The sequence below is a fragment of the Salvelinus alpinus genome, chromosome 6 (genome assembly GCF_045679555.1).
Source record: "Salvelinus alpinus chromosome 6, SLU_Salpinus.1, whole genome shotgun sequence".
NCBI lineage: Eukaryota > Metazoa > Chordata > Actinopteri > Salmoniformes > Salmonidae > Salvelinus > Salvelinus alpinus.
The window spans coordinates 2,648,443-2,667,978 of NC_092091.1; the positions used below are offsets into that span (position 1 = coordinate 2,648,443).

At 40.6% G+C, this 19,536-nt stretch overlaps 1 protein-coding gene across 1 annotated transcript in view; it reads left to right on the forward strand.

Moving 5' to 3' along the window:
• Window positions 1-9,921: 9,921 nt before the first annotated feature.
• Window positions 9,922-19,536, forward strand: part of LOC139577951 (flagellar attachment zone protein 1-like) — a 15,390-nt gene continuing 5,775 nt past the window's right edge. The window contains exons 1-2 of the mRNA XM_071405073.1: window positions 9,922-10,851; window positions 11,662-12,489. Coding sequence (XP_071261174.1) covers window positions 9,922-10,851; window positions 11,662-12,489 — 1,758 coding nt within the window. The remainder of the gene's footprint in view (window positions 10,852-11,661; window positions 12,490-19,536) is intronic.

Consider the following 19,536-nt stretch of genomic DNA (forward strand, 5'->3'; position numbering starts at 1 on the left):
GCCTTATTCTAAAATTGATTAAATCAATTTTTCCCCTCATCTATCAACACACAATACTCAATAATGACATCACAATACCCCATAATGACATTGCAATACCCCATAATGACATCACAATACCCCATAATGACATCACAATACCTCATAATGACATGACAATACTCCATAATACAATCACAATACCCCATAATAACATCACAATACCCCAGTATGACATCACAGTGCTCCATAATGACATCACAACACCCCATAATGACATCACAATACCCTATAATGACATCACAATACCCCATAATAACAATAAAAAATACCCTATAATGACATCACAATACCCCATAATAACAATAAAAAGCAGGTTTTTATGACGGCGCATAAGATTATATTACTATGTATAGCACAAAAATGGTCTGTCTTCAATTTTTTATTTCACCTTTTATTTTAGAAGGGAGTCATGCTGAGACCTCAGTCTCTTTTTCAGATGAGCATAAAAACATCAATAAATACCAATTACACTATACATATCTATATACACACCAATTACACTATACATATCTATATACACACCAATTACACTATACATATCTATATACACATCAATTACACTATACATATCTATATACACATCAATTACACTATACATATCTATATACACATCAATTACACTATACATATCTATATACACATCAATTACACTATACATATCTATATACACATCAATTACACTATACATATCTATATACACATCAATTACACTATACATATCTATATACACATCAATTACACTATACATATCTATATACACATCAATTACACTATACATATCTATATACACATCAATTACACTATACATATCTATATACACATCAATTACACTATACATATCTATATACACACCAATTACACTATACATATCTATATACACACCAATTACACTATACATATCTATATACACACCAATTACACTATACATATCTATATACACATCAATTACACTATACATATCTATATACACATCAATTACACTATACATATCTATATACACATCAATTACACTATACATATCTATATACACATCAATTACACTATACATATCTATATACACATCAATTACACTATACATGAAAAGCAAACACAAATAGGAAAACACAAGCACATGAAACAAACACAAATAGGAAAACACAAGCGCATGAAACAACATTGCTCAGAAAAAAGGCCCTCAAACATCAACCAGAATTGCCACAGAGGCACCAACTCTCAGGACGTTTGGAGTTGAACAGCAGATTTACCAATGAATTCAAAACCATGACAATTGAATCGTTGTACAGTAACGATTTAACTTCTTGCAACTATAGGGGGTGCTGTTCCGCATTAGCATATTTGGGTCTCCAAATTAAACTGCCTCGTGCTAAATTCTTGATCGTACAATATGCATATTATTGTTATTATTGGATAGAAAACACCTTCTAGTTTCTATAGAAGTTGGAATTTTGTCTCTGAGTGGTACAGAACAATATCTACAGCACTTTTCATGACAGGGTTCAGATTTCAGAAATTTTTACCCCTGATCTGGAGTCTGTTTTTAAGGCGACAGTGAATGCTATGAAGAAACCGACACTACCTACGTCTTCCTCTGGGTGTCTGTACGTCATCACGTTTTGAATGGAGTCTATTGCACAATCCCAGCCATTATAAAACCACAAAATGTATAGGGACCGCCCTTTCTCGTCGTGCGCCTGAAGCGTGAAGGACATCGGACTTGCCTCATTCCAAATCGTTTTTTAGAGAGTGATATTTCTCCGGTCATGTTTTCAGTCGTTATAGTTGTTAAAAACATCATAATGTAGTTAATTTGAACCGTTTTATAGCAATTTATATCCGTTTAGTGCGATTTTGAGGAATTTCTTTGTCGTGCCCTTTTTAGCTTTGGAAACGTTTCGGGGTGTCGGTCGTTGGTGGTGGACATTTCGAAGGACAGAGGACATCTATCGACCAAAAGACGTTTATAACATAGAAAGGATACATTGCCCAAGAATCTGATGGAAGAACAGCTCAAAGTAACCAATATTTAATAAATAAATCGTTGGGATAAATCGTTGTTCTGTCGAAATATTTTAAACGCATATTTCGCCATTTTGTTTGTTATCGCGTCACTTGGCGAACCCTGTATTGAAAAGTAAGGATAATTTTAAAAATGTAAGTCAGCGGTTGCATTAAGAACTAATTTGTCTTTCGATTCCTGTCAACCCTGTATTTTTAGTCAAGTATATGATTAGCTTTCAATTAAACTAGATCACTCTGATAGATGACGTCAGACATATTGAGGCTTGATTTCCTAGTATTTTTATTGTGTAACCACGGTTTTGTATGGCTAAATATGCACCTTTTCGAACAAACTGTATATGTATGTTGTAAAATGATGTTACAGGAGTGTCATCGGAAGAATTCTGAGAAGGTTAGTGAAAAAATTAATATATTTTGGCGGTGATTACGTTATAGCGCTCTTTGGCTGGAATCGATGCTCTGGTAACGTTTGCACATGTGGTATGCTAACTTATCGATTTATTGTGTTTTCGCTGAAAAACGCTTAGAAAATCTGAAATATGGTCTGAAATCACAAGAACTGGGTCTTTCCATTGCTATGCTTTGTCTATTTTTATGAAATGTTTTATGATGAGTAAATTGGTCATACACGTTGCTCTATCTAGTAATTCTAGTCGATTTGTGATGGTCGGTGCAATTGTAAACTGTGATTTCTACCTGAAATATGCACTTTTTTCTAACAACACCTATCCTATACCATAAATATGTTATCAGACTGTCATCTGAAGAGGTTTTTTATAGGTTATTGGCTATCAATATCTTAGTTTAGCCGAATTGGTGATAGCACCTGAAGGAGTAAGAAACTGATGGAGTTAGAAAAGTGGTGTATTTTGCTAACGTGTTTAGCTAATAGATTTACATATTGTGTCTTCCCTGTAAAACATTTTAAAAATCTGAAATGGTGGCTTTATTCACAAGATCTGTATCTTTCATCTGGTGTCTTGGACTTGTGATTTAATGATATTTAGATGCTACTATCTACTTGTGAAGCTATGCTAGCTATGCTAATCAGTGTGTGGGGGGGGTGGGGGGTGATCCCGGACCCGGGGTAGAGGCTCGTGAAAGCGATTTAATCTAACATCCTAGCAATACCATCATTGTAGGAGCCCGGGGCACCTTGAACATCAAAGGTTGATTTAACATTTTCCAAATGCTCTCTTTCCATCATGGGGTCATTTCATTTGTGATTTACTTTCCATTGTTATTGTGGAAGGCTGCGCGTCACAGATTGATTTCCACTGGGCCTGCGTCCCATATGGCAGCCTGGTCCCGATGGGCCCTGGTCTAAAGTAGTGCACTATATAGGGAATAGGGTTCCATTGGGTCTGGTCTAAAGTAGTGCACTATATAGGGAATAGGGCTCTGGTCTAAAGTAGTGCACTATATAGGGAATAGGGTGCCATTAGGCATGCACAGTGTGAGTAAGATATTATGGTATGTTATAGATAAGGAGACCCTGTCGGGTATAAAAGAGGCGATGATCACTATCCACCCTGTCACGCGGCCTGTCACCATCACACCTCGCTGGGCTGACGGGAACCTATGAATTACAGACAGGAGAGGACAGAGATGGTGTCTGTGTTACAGAGATGGGAGATGAGAGGGTTTCTGAGCTGAAAGATTACATTGATTTCTTCACCATCTTTTCACCCTAATAGCGATGTAGCAGTCATATTGCCTTTGGTGTCTTTAGTGCTTTGGCAAAGCGTTCTCTGTTTTAATCAGAGACGTGATTTCAGAGTGTTGACCTTGCGTATTCTGGAAAGCGAATCAATTGTAGGCCAGTGTAAGGCCATGTGATTCAGTGATAAATGACAATACATTTGTTTTTCTTTGTCATCAAAATATTGTGTGATTTCAATAGCATAAACCATCATGGTTGTGAGATCTCTGAGTAGAGATGAGAGATTACGCTATAGAGCGGCTATTTCAGATCAACACGTTCTAAATTCAGATCAACTCGTTCTAGATTCAGATCAACACGTTCTAGATTCAGATCAACTCGTTCTAGATTCAGATCAACTCGTTCTAGATTCAGATCAACACGTTCTAGATTCAGATTAACTCGCTCTAGATTCAGATCAACTCGTTCTAGATTCAGATCAACTCGCTCTAGATTCATATCAACTCGTTCTAGATTCAGATCAACTCGCTCTAGATTCAGATCAACACGTTCTAGATTCAGATCAACACATTCTAGATTCAGATCAACTCGTTCTAGATTCAGATCAACACGTTCTAGATTCAGATTAACTCGCTCTAGATTCAGATCAACTCGTTCTAGATTCAGATCAACTCGTTCTAGATTCAGATCAACTCGCTCTAGATTCAGATCAACACGTTCTAGATTCAGATCAACACGTTCTAGATTCAGATCAACTCGCTCTAGATTCAGATCAACTCGTTCTAGATTCAGATCAACACGTTCTAGATTCAGATTAACTCGCTCTAGATTCAGATCAACTCGTTCTAGATTCAGATCAACTCGCTCTAGATTCAGATCAACACGTTCTAGATTCAGATCAACACATTCTAGATTCAGATCAACTCGTTCTAGATTCAGATCAACTCGTTCTAGATTCAGATCAACACGTTCTAGATTCAGATTAACTCGCTCTAGATTCAGATCAACTCGCTCTAGATTCAGATCAACACGTTCTAGATTCAGATCAACACGTTCTAGATTCAGATCAACTCGTTCTAGATTCAGATCAACTTGTTCTAGATCAACGTATTCTAGATTCAGATCAACTCGTTCTAGATTCAGATCAACACATTCTAGATTCGGATCAACTCGTTCTAGATCAACGTATTCTAGATTCAGATCAACTCGTTCTAGATTCAGATCAACACATTCTAGATTCAGATCAACACGTTCTAAATTCAGATCAACTCGTTCTAGATTCAGATCAACTCGTTCTAGATTCAGATCAACTCATTCCAGATGCAGATCAACTCGTTCCAGATTAAAATAAGTGACTCTATCATTATTATTTGCTTTGTGCAACATTCTTGTTAGGTTGTAGCTATAGTACAGGATTCAAACGTATGTGACAGGTTGTTGCCAAAAAATGGCCTCAAAGTAACCATAAGCCATACTAAGACCCAGTACATATTTATCCTGCTTGACTCTGGTAAGACCCAGTACATATGTATCCTGTATGACTCTGGTAAGACCCAGTACATATGTATCCTGTATGACTCTGGTAAGACCCAGTACATATGTGTCCTGTATGACTCTGGTAAGACCACTGTGTAGTCGGTGTTACCAGTTTCCAGGGGCTTTCAGCTGTCTTAATGAAGCCTGTTTAACACAATGTTGTTGAGACACAGCGCACACCCAGGCTGTAAAAACATGCTCCAATACATTAGTGGTATACTTATTACTAGGGCTTTTAATTTAAATCGGAATTTATTGGTGTTCAGGGAGTGCTTTCCCGCTGAGCCGTGACTAAATGGTTTTACAGGCTGGTGATGGATGATATCCTGGCCGGGGGTCTCTGTATTGAGACGAGTAGTGGGGGGGGGGGGTATTTTGGCCTTTATCTAGCATGCTAGTAGATTCCATAGACTTCCGGGCATTGCGCTAACACTAGTTAGAAATTGCGCTGATGCTAGTTACGGCTTTCAATCAAACTGCACGCAGAGAAATAACAATGATATCCACGAGTTTATCTGACTCTGGGGTGGTACAAACAGGGCTTCAGTGCCAAAAGGGCTTCAGTGCCAAAAGCACCAAGTATTCCTCTAAAGCTTTGGAGTCTTATGAGTGACTATTGTTTTCATAGTTCTTATGAGTGACTATTGTTTCCATAGTTCTTATGAGTGACTATTGTTTTCATATTTCTTATGAGTGACTATTGTTTCCATAGTTCTTATGAGTGACTATTGTTTCCATAGTTCTTATGAGTGACTATTGTTTCCATAGTTCTTATGAGTGACTATTGTTTTCATAGTTCTTATGAGTGACTATTGTTTTCATAGTTCTTATGAGTGACTATTGTTTTCATATTTCTTATGAGTGACTATTGTTTCCATAGTTCTTATGAGTGACTATTGTTTCCATAGTTCTTATGAGTGACTATTGTTTTCATAGTTCTTATGAGTGACTATTGTTTTCATAGTTCTTATGAGTGACTATTGTTTCCATAGTTCTTATGAGTGACTATTGTTTTCATATTTCTTATGAGTGACTATTGTTTCCATAGTTCTTATGAGTGACTATTGTTTTCATAGTTCTTATGAGTGACTATTGTTTCCATATTTCTTATGAGTGACTATTGTTTTCATAGTTCTTATGAGTGACTATTGTTTCCATAGTTCTTATGAGTGACTATTGTTTTCATAGTCCTTATGAGTGACTATTGTTTTCATAGTTCTTATGAGTGACTATTGTTTTCATAGTTCTTATGAGTGACTATTGTTTCCATAGTTCTTATGAGTGACTATTGTTTCCATAGTTCTTATGAGTGACTATTGTTTCCATAGTTCTTATGAGTGACTATTGTTTTCATAGTTCTTATGAGTGACTATTGTTTCCATAGTTCTTATGAGTGACTATTGTTTCCATAGTTCTTATGAGTGACTATTGTTTCCATAGTTCTTATGAGTGACTATTGTTTTCATAGTTCTTATGAGTGACTATTGTTTCCATAGTTCTTATGAGTGACTATTGTTTTCATAGTTCTTATGAGTGACTATTGTTTTCATATTTCTTATGAGTGACTATTGTTTTCATAGTTCTTATGAGTGACTATTGTTTTCATAGTTCTTATGAGTGACTATTGTTTTCATAGTTCTTATGAGTGACTATTGTTTCCATAGTTCTTATGAGTGACTATTGTTTTCATAGTTCTTATGAGTGACTATTGTTTCCATAGTTCTTATGAGTGACTATTGTTTTCATAGTTCTTATGAGTGACTATTGTTTCCATAGTTCTTATGAGTGACTATTGTTTTCATAGTTCTTATGAGTGACTATTGTTTCCATAGTTCTTATGAGTGACTATTGTTTCCATAGTTCTTATGAGTGACTATTGTTTTCATATTTCTTATGAGTGACTATTGTTTCCATAGTTCTTATGAGTGACTATTGTTTCCATAGTTCTTATGAGTGACTATTGTTTCCATAGTTCTTATGAGTGACTATTGTTTCCATAGTCCTATGTCCTAGTTCTATGTCCTAGTCCTATGTCATAGTCCTACATCCTAGTCCTATGTCCTAGTCCTATGTCATAGTCCTATGTCATAGTCCTACATCCTAGTCCTATGTCCTAGTCCTATGTCATAGTCCTATGTCCTAGTCCTATGTCCTAGTCCTATGTCCTAGTCCTATTTCCTAGTCCTATGTCCTAGTCCTATGTCCTAGTCCTATGTCCTAGTTCTATGTCATAGTCCTATGTCCTAGTTCTATGTCATAGTCCTATGTCCTAGTCCTATGTCCTAGTTCTATGTCATAGTCCTATGTCCTAGTTCTATGTCCTAGTCCTATGTCCTAGTCCTATGTCCTAGTCCTATGTCATAGTCCTATGTCATAGTCCTATGTCCTAGTCCTATGTCCTAGTCCTATGTCCTAGTCCTATGTCATAGTCCTATGTCCTAGTCCTATGTCCTAGTCCTATGTCCTATGTCCTAGTCCTATGTCATAGTCCTATGTCATAGTCCTATGTCCTAGTCCTATGTCCTAGTCCTATGTCCTAGTCCTATGTCATAGTCCTATGTCCTAGTCCTATGTCCTATGTCCTAGTCCTATGTCATAGTCCTATGTCCTAGTCCTATGTCCTAGTCCTATGTCCTAGTCCTATGTCATAGTCCTACGTCATAGTCCTATGTCCTAGTCCTATGTCCTAGTCCTATGTCCTAGTTCTATAACTATTGTTTTCATAGTTCTTATGAGTGACTATTGTTTCCATAGTTCTTATGAGTGACTATTGTTTCCATAGTTCTTATGAGTGACTATTGTTTTCATAGTTCTTATGAGTGACTATTGTTTCCATAGTTCTTATGAGTGACTATTGTTTTCATAGTTCTTATGAGTGACTATTGTTTCCATAGTCCTATGTCCTAGTTCTATGTCCTAGTCCTATGTCATAGTCCTACATCCTAGTCCTATGTCCTAGTCCTATGTCATAGTCCTATGTCATAGTCCTACATCCTAGTCCTATGTCCTAGTCCTATGTCATAGTCCTATGTCCTAGTCCTATGTCCTAGTCCTATGTCCTAGTCCTATTTCCTAGTCCTATGTCCTAGTCCTATGTCCTAGTCCTATGTCCTAGTTCTATGTCATAGTCCTATGTCCTAGTTCTATGTCATAGTCCTATGTCCTAGTCCTATGTCCTAGTTCTATGTCATAGTCCTATGTCCTAGTTCTATGTCCTAGTCCTATGTCCTAGTCCTATGTCATAGTCCTATGTCATAGTCCTATGTCCTAGTCCTATGTCCTAGTCCTATGTCATAGTCCTATGTCCTAGTCCTATGTCCTAGTCCTATGTCCTATGTCCTAGTCCTATGTCATAGTCCTATGTCCTAGTCCTATGTCATAGTCCTATGTCCTAGTCCTATGTCCTAGTCCTATGTCCTAGTCCTATGTCATAGTCCTATGTCCTAGTCCTATGTCCTATGTCCTAGTCCTATGTCATAGTCCTATGTCCTAGTCCTATGTCCTAGTCCTATGTCATAGTCCTACGTCATAGTCCTATGTCCTAGTCCTATGTCCTAGTCCTATGTCCTAGTCCTATGTCCTAGTTCTATGTCATAGTCCTATGTCCTAGTTCTATGTCATAGTTCTATGTCCTAGTCCTATGTCCTAGTCCTATGTCCTAGTCCTATGTCCTAGTCCTATGTCCTAGTCCTATGTCATAGTCCTACGTCCTAGTCCTACGTCCTAGTCCTACGTCCTAGTCCTATGTCATAGTCCTATGTCATAGTCCTACATCCTAGTCCTATGTCCTAGTCCTATGTCCTAGTCCTATGTCCTAGTCCTATGTCCTAGTCCTATGTCCTAGTCCTATGTCCTAGTCCTATGTCCTATGTCCTAGTCCTATGTCTTAGTCCTATGTCCTAGTCCTATGGAGACAGTGGGTCTGAACAGTTACTCTCCCTCCTACATGTCACCTATAAGGTATAGTCCTGGGAGACAGTGGGACGTCTGTATTGGCTGGTTATGGTCTTGTCACTCTCTAATGCTGCTGATCATTGTTCTGATGATTCCATTAACCCCTATGCATCCAATGACGTATGACAATGTCATGTATTGAAAAACACTTGGTCGTATTTTGCATTGTTCACATGGGAAATATTTCCTTTGTCTACGAGCCGGGGGCATAGTAACAAAACAGCTCAACATGCCTTCGTATCCAAGGAAACTGTGTAAATTTCATGTTAGTAAAACAGAATACTCTATAATTACATCGTCGGCTATCTACAGGACAAATGACGGGTGTACTCAAAGTGACGTGATTCAGATACAGCTTTATGAATATGGATGCATTACTTTTGACCAGCTCAATGGGCCATGGTCAAATGTAGTGCACTACATAGGGATTAGGGAGCTATTTGGGACGCACCTCCATGAATATCTACCTCCTTCCTCTCAGTCTAACTCTGTTAGGGCACTTTTACGTCTCTCCTGCCTCAGATTTTAATTATGAGAGGAGCCAAGCATGTCTTAACTAAGTGCTATTAAAATCAGGGATTTGCCAGAACATCCCTGAAGACAAGAGTTTTGAAAGACTAATAGAGGGGCACGAGGTTGTCTTGTTCCTGTGTTATCTCCGAATGTTTAATTTTCTCTTTTGATTTATTCTGATAAAACAGGAAGAGATGGCAGTGGAAACACAGACCAGTAGACACAAACAGGAAGAGATGACAGTGGAAACACAGGCCAGTAGACACAAACAGGAAGAGATGACAGTGGAAACACAGGCCAGTAGAGACAAACAGGAAGAGATGGCAGTGGAAACACAGACCAGTAGACACAAACAGGAAGAGATGGCAGTGGAAACACAGGCCAGTAGACACAAACAGGAAGAGATGGCAGTGGAAACACAGGCCAGTAGACACAAACAGGAAGAGATGGCAGTGGAAACACAGGCCAGTAGACACAAACAGGAAGAGATGGCAGTGGAAACACAGGCCAGTAGACACAAACAGGAAGAGATGGCAGTGGAAACACAGGCCAGTAGACACAAACAGGAAGAGATGGCAGTGGAAACACAGGCCAGTAGACACAAACAGGAAGAGATGGCAGTGGAAACACAGACCAGTAGACACAAACAGGAAGAGATGGCAGTGGAAACACAGGCCAGTAGACACGAACAGGAAGAGATGGCAGTGGAAACACAGACCAGTAGAGACAAACAGGAAGAGATGGCAGTGGAAACACAGGCCAGTAGAGACAAACAGGAAGAGATGGCAGTGGAAACACAGACCAGTAGACACGAACAGGAAGAGATGACAGTGGAAACACAGGCCAGTAGACACAAACAGGAAGAGATGACAGTGGAAACACAGGCCAGTAGACACAAACAGGAAGAGATGACAGTGGAAACACAGGCCAGTAGACACAAACAGGAAGAGATGGCAGTGGAAACACAGACCAGTAGACACAAACAGGAAGAGATGGCAGTGGAAACACAGACCAGTAGACACAAACAGGAAGAGATGGCAGTGGAAACACAGGCCAGTAGACACAAACAGGAAGAGATGGCAGTGGAAACACAGACCAGTAGACACAAACAGGAAGAGATGGCAGTGGAAACACAGACCAGTAGACACAAACAGGAAGAGATGGCAGTGGAAACACAGACCAGTAGACACAAACAGGAAGAGATGGCAGTGGAAACACAGACCAGTAGACACAAACAGGAAGAGATGGCAGTGGAAACACAGGCCAGTAGACACAAACAGGAAGAGATGGCAGTGGAAACACAGACCAGTAGACACAAACAGGAAGAGATGGCAGTGGAAACACAGACCAGTAGACACAAACAGGAAGAGATGGCAGTGGAAACACAGACCAGTAGACACAAACAGGAAGAGATGGCAGTGGAAACACAGACCAGTAGACACAAACAGGAAGAGATGACAGTGGAAACACAGGCCAGTAGACACAAACAGGAAGAGATGGCAGTGGAAACACAGACCAGTAGACACAAACAGGAAGAGATGGCAGTGGAAACACAGGCCAGTAGACACAAACAGGAAGAGATGGCAGTGGAAACACAGACCAGTAGACACAAACAGGAAGAGATGGCAGTGGAAACACAGACCAGTAGACACAAACAGGAAGAGATGGCAGTGGAAACACAGGCCAGTAGACACAAACAGGAAGAGATGGCAGTGGAAACACAGACCAGTAGACACAAACAGGAAGAGATGGCAGTGGAAACACAGACCAGTAGACACAAACAGGAAGAGATGGCAGTGGAAACACAGACCAGTAGACACAAACAGGAAGAGATGGCAGTGGAAACACAGACCAGTAGACAAAAACAGGAAGAGATGGCAGTGGAAACACAGACCAGTAGACACAAACAGGAAGAGATGGCAGTGGAAACACAGACCAGTAGACACAAACAGGAAGAGATGGCAGTGGAAACACAGACCAGTAGACACAAACAGGAAGAGATGGCAGTGGAAACACAGGCCAGTAGACACAAACAGGAAGAGATGGCAGTGGAAACACAGACCAGTAGACACAAACAGGAAGAGATGGCAGTGGAAACACAGGCCAGTAGACACAAACAGGAAGAGATGGCAGTGGAAACACAGACCAGTAGACACGAACAGGAAGAGATGGCAGTGGAAACACAGACCAGTAGACACGAACAGGAAGAGATGGCAGTGGAAACACAGACCAGTAGACACAAACAGGAAGAGATGGCAGTGGAAACACAGGCCAGTAGACACAAACAGGAAGAGATGGCAGTGGAAACACAGGCCAGTAGACACAAACAGGAAGAGATGGCAGTGGAAACACAGGCCAGTAGACACAAACAGGAAGAGATGGCAGTGGAAACACAGGCCAGTAGACACAAACAGGAAGAGATGACAGTGGAAACACAGGCCAGTAGACACAAACAGGAAGAGATGGCAGTGGAAACACAGGCCAGTAGACACGAACAGGAAGAGATGGCAGTGGAAACACAGGCCAGTAGACACGAACAGGAAGAGATAACAGTGGAAACACAGGCCAGTAGACACAAACAGGAAGAGATGGCAGTGGAAACACAGACCAGTAGACACGAACAGGAAGAGATGGCAGTGGAAACACAGGCCAGTAGACACAAACAGGAAGAGATGGCAGTGGAAACACAGGCCAGTAGACACGAACAGGAAGAGATGGCAGTGGAAACACAGGCCAGTAGACACGAACAGGAAGAGATGGCAGTATGTAACAACATTAAACCTTACATGGTACATGATACATATTGTCGTGTCTTTGGCTATGCCGGATTAAGTGATATGACATGCTATTCTATTAAATCCTTTCCCTGTAATTAATATTACCTGATTGAGCTAATCATGTAAATGTAATTAACTAGAGAGGAGGGGCACCACGAAATAATATTTATAGAGCTGTTATCTTCCGAATAAACTCTTAAAGACCTAATAATATTTTACATCAATAGCAGTCAATATTAATCGTCACCTTATTTCAGTCTCATCTGAAAGTTGTAAATTCTTGGTTATCTTCACGAACCCTGGCTAACAAGTTGAATCAGCAATACAAAATTGGGTTTAATAATTTATTTACTAAATACCTAACTAAATCACACAGAATTACATATACACAGAATGAATCATACTTTGATTACAAACTATGTCATAAAGGAAAACATCCCTAGCGGACGGAACAGATATGACAGCTGGTTACCCAAAGGAAAGGGTGCTGGGTTTGAGTGAAAGAGCGGGACGACTGAAGAACAGAGGGAGAAGCGATGTCTCTATCGGGCCGTAGGCAGCTACTCTATCGTAAATACAGAGTCTTATGCATTCTAAATTACCGCCCATTTGGAAAAGGAAAATGCAATAAATATTTACTCTGAGCTGCGCTCCAATAGGTTGGTGGTAGATGGAAGGCCGTGTTGCCCAACAGTCCTTTGTCATTTGAAGAGTGTCTCTGGTGGTGAACGGGATACGTTGTAGTGTCGTCGTTGGGTGGTAGACGGGATACTCTGTCCGTCCTTTCCTAGCCCACGTTTACAGCGGCCGCTGCTAACTCAACGGCTAGGAGGTATCACTTCTGTAGCGAAAAAGAGTGCAAAGTTCATACCATTCGCAACCAAAGCTCACGCTGAGGTTGGCTTCGTTCTGTAGTTATTATCTGAATCCTTCAGACATCGGAACGTCATCCTAATGTACCCGGAACAGGAGGTTACATTTTCGTCAAGGGCTTATATAGTGGAGAGAGAAGGGTGTGTTTCATAGTTTATAACCCATGTCTCTTCACAGGGGCGGGCCACTGATTGAGCAGAGCTCTAACCTTATGAAAACCCAAATCTGTCATTTGGAAGCTAAAATTACATTTCATCTTTTCACAAATAATTTCATATTTAAACATTTAAATTGCACAACAATTCCATGTGAATCTGAAACTAGAATGTGTAGATTATCCCAGATACAGTTTATGTCGTCCTGTCATCAGTCATAATGTCTCAGATGACAACCAAACTGACATCATATTCATTAAGTACCAACACATATTTTCAACTGGTTCTATTACTGAAATATGGTTCCTTTCCCTCCACTTGTTTGATGTTCCCAGACTCTATATGTTTAACAAAGGCTATTCAAGAGTCCCTCTCTAGAGTCATGAGAGAGAGGGCGGGTAGAAAGGTATTTATGGGGGGGGGGGGGTCATAAACCTTACCCACAGGTCAACGTCATGACAATATGCAACAACATTAAAACCTTACATCTTACATGATACATACAGTGGGGAAAAAAAGTATTTAGTCAGCCACCAATTGTGCAAGTTCTCCCACTTAAAAAGATGAGAGAGGCCTGTAATTTTCATCATAGGTACACTTCAACTATGACAGACAAAATGAGAAGAAAAAAAATCCAGAAAATCACATTGTAGGATTTCTTATGAATTTATTTGCAAATTATGGTGGAAAATAAGTATTGATGATTTGATTTGATGTATGATTTGATTTGAAAATTATTTGTAATTACGTTCCGGCCCCCCCCTGACCATCAGTTCAAGCTGAATCCAGGTGATGATCTGTAGTTGTACCCATCTCCTCTCTGTAGGCTGAAAGAAAAGCCTTGGTTACCATACTGTTGGGAATGATATTCTCTTTCTAACACGAGACACAATTATATTATTTTTATATTTTAGTCTTTTAGTGAAGACCTTCCTAATTGCACACGGTAACCCAAACCCACACACGGGAAAAAAGGCATGTGAAAGGCATGTGGTGATTCCTAAAGAAGCACAGACGCAGAGCACGAAGGCATTCATTCGGTCATCATTAATATCTCTGTGAGCAACTGTTGCTAGGTGCTGAACAGGTGTATTTCCTTTATTTCCCCTCCCACGGTTCGCCAGGTGATAATGACATGGTTCAGTTTGACCTTCAAGGTCACAGGTCAAGGTCTCAGGGTCAAATTCATTTCAGGTCACTGGATTCACAAAGAAAACTGAAAATTCTAAATGCAATTTTCCCACCATTTGCTTTTCAAACCCTGACAGATTGGTTTACTAGTGTTGAATAACGAAATATTTCTTGATTCAGTGAAAATTGAAGGCATGACGTGGCTATGAACCAAAAAGAAAATGGCGCGAAGGTCGTGACTGTATTACAACAACTGTAATAAAACAAGTTAATTTACAGGGCTGGTTCCTGTGCGGTGTTGTGCAATATCAATGTTAAGCTGTTTCCAACTGGGACACAGTCTAATCAGATCTTTGCCTGCTGTTTTACTGCGACGGTATTAGAAGAGAAATGCTTATTCCTTTACAGATATTGCTTTTTTGCCCTGGTCTCCTGTGTGTGGAGGATTTTGACCTTAAAGTCATAAAGCTTTTATTTCTCATAGTTAAATGTGTCCCGTCTATCAGGCTGCTGCTTTCCAGGTGATTCATGTATCACTCCAAACGCCTGTTAAAATGGCGCCTATTCCAATGTGATGGAAATAGATACGATCTGAGTCCCAAATGGCTATAGTCCCTATTTCGTGCACTGCTTTTGACAAGGGAACTTGGGACGAGGTGAAGATATTTATGACTTCCACATTTATGACAGCAATGACCCCAAACACATCTCATAGATATGGCCCCAAACACATCTCATAGATATGACTCTACCCCAAACACATCTCATAGATATGGCTCTACCCCAAACACATCTCATAGATATGGCCCCAAACACATCTCATAGATATGACTCTGCCCCGAACACATCTCATAGATATGACTCTGCCCCGAACACATCTCATAGATATGACTCTGCCCCAAACACATACTCATAGATATGACTCTGCCCCAAACACATCTCATAGATATGATCTCTGCCACCAAACACATCTCATAGATATGGCTCTGCCCCAAACACATCTCATAGATATGTCTCCCCCACACTCTCTTGCCCCAAACACATCTCATAGATATGACTCTACCCCAAACACATCTCATAGATATGACTCTACCCCAAACACATCTCATAGATATGACTCTACCCCAAACACATCTCATAGATATGGCCCCAAACACATCTCATAGATATGACTCTGCCCCAAACACATCTCATAGATATGACTCTGCCCCAAACACATCTCATAGATATGACTCTGCCCCAAGCACATCCCCATAGATATGACTCTGCCCCAAACACATCTCATGGATATGAATCTGCCCCAAACACATCTCATAGATATGACTCTGCCCCAAACACATCTCATAGATATGACTCTGCCCCGAACACATCTCATAGATATGACTCTGCCCCCAAACACATCTCATAGATATGGCCCCAAACACATCTCATAGATATGACTCTGCCCCAAACACATCTCATAGATATGACTCTGCCCCAAACACATCTCATAGATATGACTCTGCCCCAAACACATCTCATAGATATGTCTCTGCCCCAAACACATCTCATAGATATGACTCTGCCCCAAACACATCTCATAGATATGACTCTGCCCCAAACACATCTCATAGATATGACTCTGCCCCAAACACATCTCATAGATATGACTCTGCCCCAAACACATCTCATTAGATGACGGCCCAAACACATCTCATAGATATGACTCTGCCCCAAACACATCTCATAGATATGACTCTGCCCCAAACACATCTCATAGATATGATCTCTGCCCCAAACACATCTCATAGATATGACTCTGCCCCAAACACATCTCATAGATATGACTCTGCCCCACACATCTCATAATATATGGCCCCAAACACATCTCATAGATATGTCTCTGCCCCAAACACATCTCATAGATATGACTCTGCCCCAAACACATCTCATAGATATGACTCTGCCCCAAACACATCTCATAGATATAGAGCTCTGCCCCCAAACACATCTCATAGATATGACTCTGTCCCAAACACATCTCATAGATATGGCCCAAACACATCTCATAGATATGGCCCCAAACACGTCTCATAGATATGACTCTGCCCCAAACACATCTCATAGATATGACTCTGCCCCAAACACATCTCATAGATATGACTCTGCCCCAAACACATCTCATAGATATGGCCCCAAACACATCTCATAGATATGACCCTGCCCCAAACACATCTACATAGATATGACTCTGCCCCAAACACATCTCATAGATATCAAATCTTGCCCAAACACGTCTCATAGGTATGACTCTGCCCCAGATATCTCATAGATATGGCCCCAAACACATCTCATAGATATGACTCTACCCCAAACACATCTCATAGATATGACTCTGCCCCAAACACATCTCATAGATATGTCTCGGCCCCAAACACATCTCATAGATATGACTCTGCCCCAAACACATCTCATAGATATGACTCTGCCCCAAACACATCTCATAGATATGGCCCCAAACACATCTCATAGATAATGTCTCTGCCCCAAACACATCTCATAGATATGACTCTGCTCCCAAACACATCTCATAGATATGACTCTGCTCCCAAACACATCTCATAGATATGACTCTGCCCCAAACACATCTCATAGATATGATCTCTGTCCCCAAACACATCTCATAGATATGACTCTGCCCCAAACACATCTCATAGAGATATGACTCTGCCCCAAACACATCTCATAGATATGACTCTGCCCCAAACACATCTCATAGATATGACCCCAAACACATCTCATAGATATGACTCTGCCCCAAACACATCTCATAGATATGACCCCAAACACATCTCATAGATATGACTCTGTCCCAAACACATCTCATAGATATGACTCTGCCCCAAACACATCTCATAGTATATGACTCTGCCCCAAACACATCTCATAAAGACACGCACTCTGCCCCAAACACATCTCATAGATATGACTCTGCCCCCAAACACATCTCATAGATATGACTCTGCCCCAAACACATCTCATAGATATGACTCTGCCCCAAACACATCTCATAGATATGACTCTGCCCCAAACACATCTCATAGATATGACTCTGCCCCAAACACATCTCATAGATATGTCTCTGCCCCAAACACATCTTATAGATATGGCCCCAAACACATCTCATAGATATGGCCCCAAACACATCTCATAGATATGTCTCTGCCCCAAACACGTCTCATAGATATGACTCTGCCCCAAACACATCTCATAGATATGACCCCAAACACATCTCATAGATATGACTCTGCCCCAAACACATCTCATAGATATGACTCTGCCCCAAACACATCTCATAGATATGACCCCAAACACATCTCATAGATATGTCTCTGCCCCAAACACATCTCATAGATATGTCTCTGCCCCAAACACATCTCATAGATATGGCTCATAGATATGACTCTGCCCCAAACACATCTCATAGATATGGCTCTACCCCAAACACATCTCATAGATATGACTCTACCCCAAACACATCTCATAGATATGACCCCAAACACATCTCATAGATATGTCTCTGCCCCAAACACATCTCATAGATATGTCTCTGCCCCAAACACATCTCATAGATATGACTCTGCCCCAAACACATCTCATAGATATGACTCTGCCCCAAACACATCTCATAGATATGACTCTGCCCCAAACACATCTCATAGATATGGCTCTGCCCCAAACACATCTCAGTACGGATCACTCGGCCCCAAACACATCTCATAGATATGACCCCAAACACATCTCATAGATATGGCTCTCCCAAACACATCTCATAGATATGACTCTGCCCCAAACACATCTCATGGATATGAATCTGCCCCAAACACATCTCATAGATATGACTCTGCCCCAAACACATCTCATAGATATGACTCTGCCCCAAACACATCTCGTAGATATGACTCTGCCCCAAACACATCTCATAGATATGTCTCTGCCCCAAACACATCTCATAGACATATGACACGGCCCCAAACACATCTCATAGATATGACTCTGCCCCAAACACATCTCATAGATATGAGCCCCAAACACATCTCATAGATATGAGCTCTGCCCCAAACACATCTCATAGATATGACTCTGCCCCAAACACATCTCATAGATATGACTCTGCCCCAAACACATCTCATAGATATGGCCCCAAACACATCTCATAGATATGACCCCAAACACATCTCATAGATATGACTCTGCCCCAAACACATCTCATAGATATGACTCTGCCCCAAACACATCTCATAGATATGACTCTGCCCCAAACACATCTCATAGATATGACTCTGCCCCAAACACATCTCATAGATATGGCTCCAAACACATCTCATAGATATGACTCTACCCCAAACACATCTCATAGATATGACTCTGCCCCAAACACATCTCATAGATATGACTCTGCCCCAAACACATCTCATAGATATGGCCCCAAACACATCTCATAGATATGACTCTACCCCAAACACATCTCATAGATATGACTCTGCCCCAAACACATCTCATAGATATACCAGACTCTGCCCCAAACAGATCCACAGATGACTCTGCCCCAAACACATCTCATAGATATGGCCCCAAACACATCTCATAGATATGACTCTACCCCAAACACATCTCATAGATATGACTCTGCCCCAAACACATCTCATAGATATGTCTCTGCCCCAAACACATCTCATTGATATGACTCTGCCCCAAACACATCTCATAGATATGACTCTGCCCCAAACACATCTCATAGATATGGCCCCAAACACATCTCATAGATATGTCTCTGCCCCAAACACATCTCATAGATATGACTCTGTCCCAAACACATCTCATAGATATGACT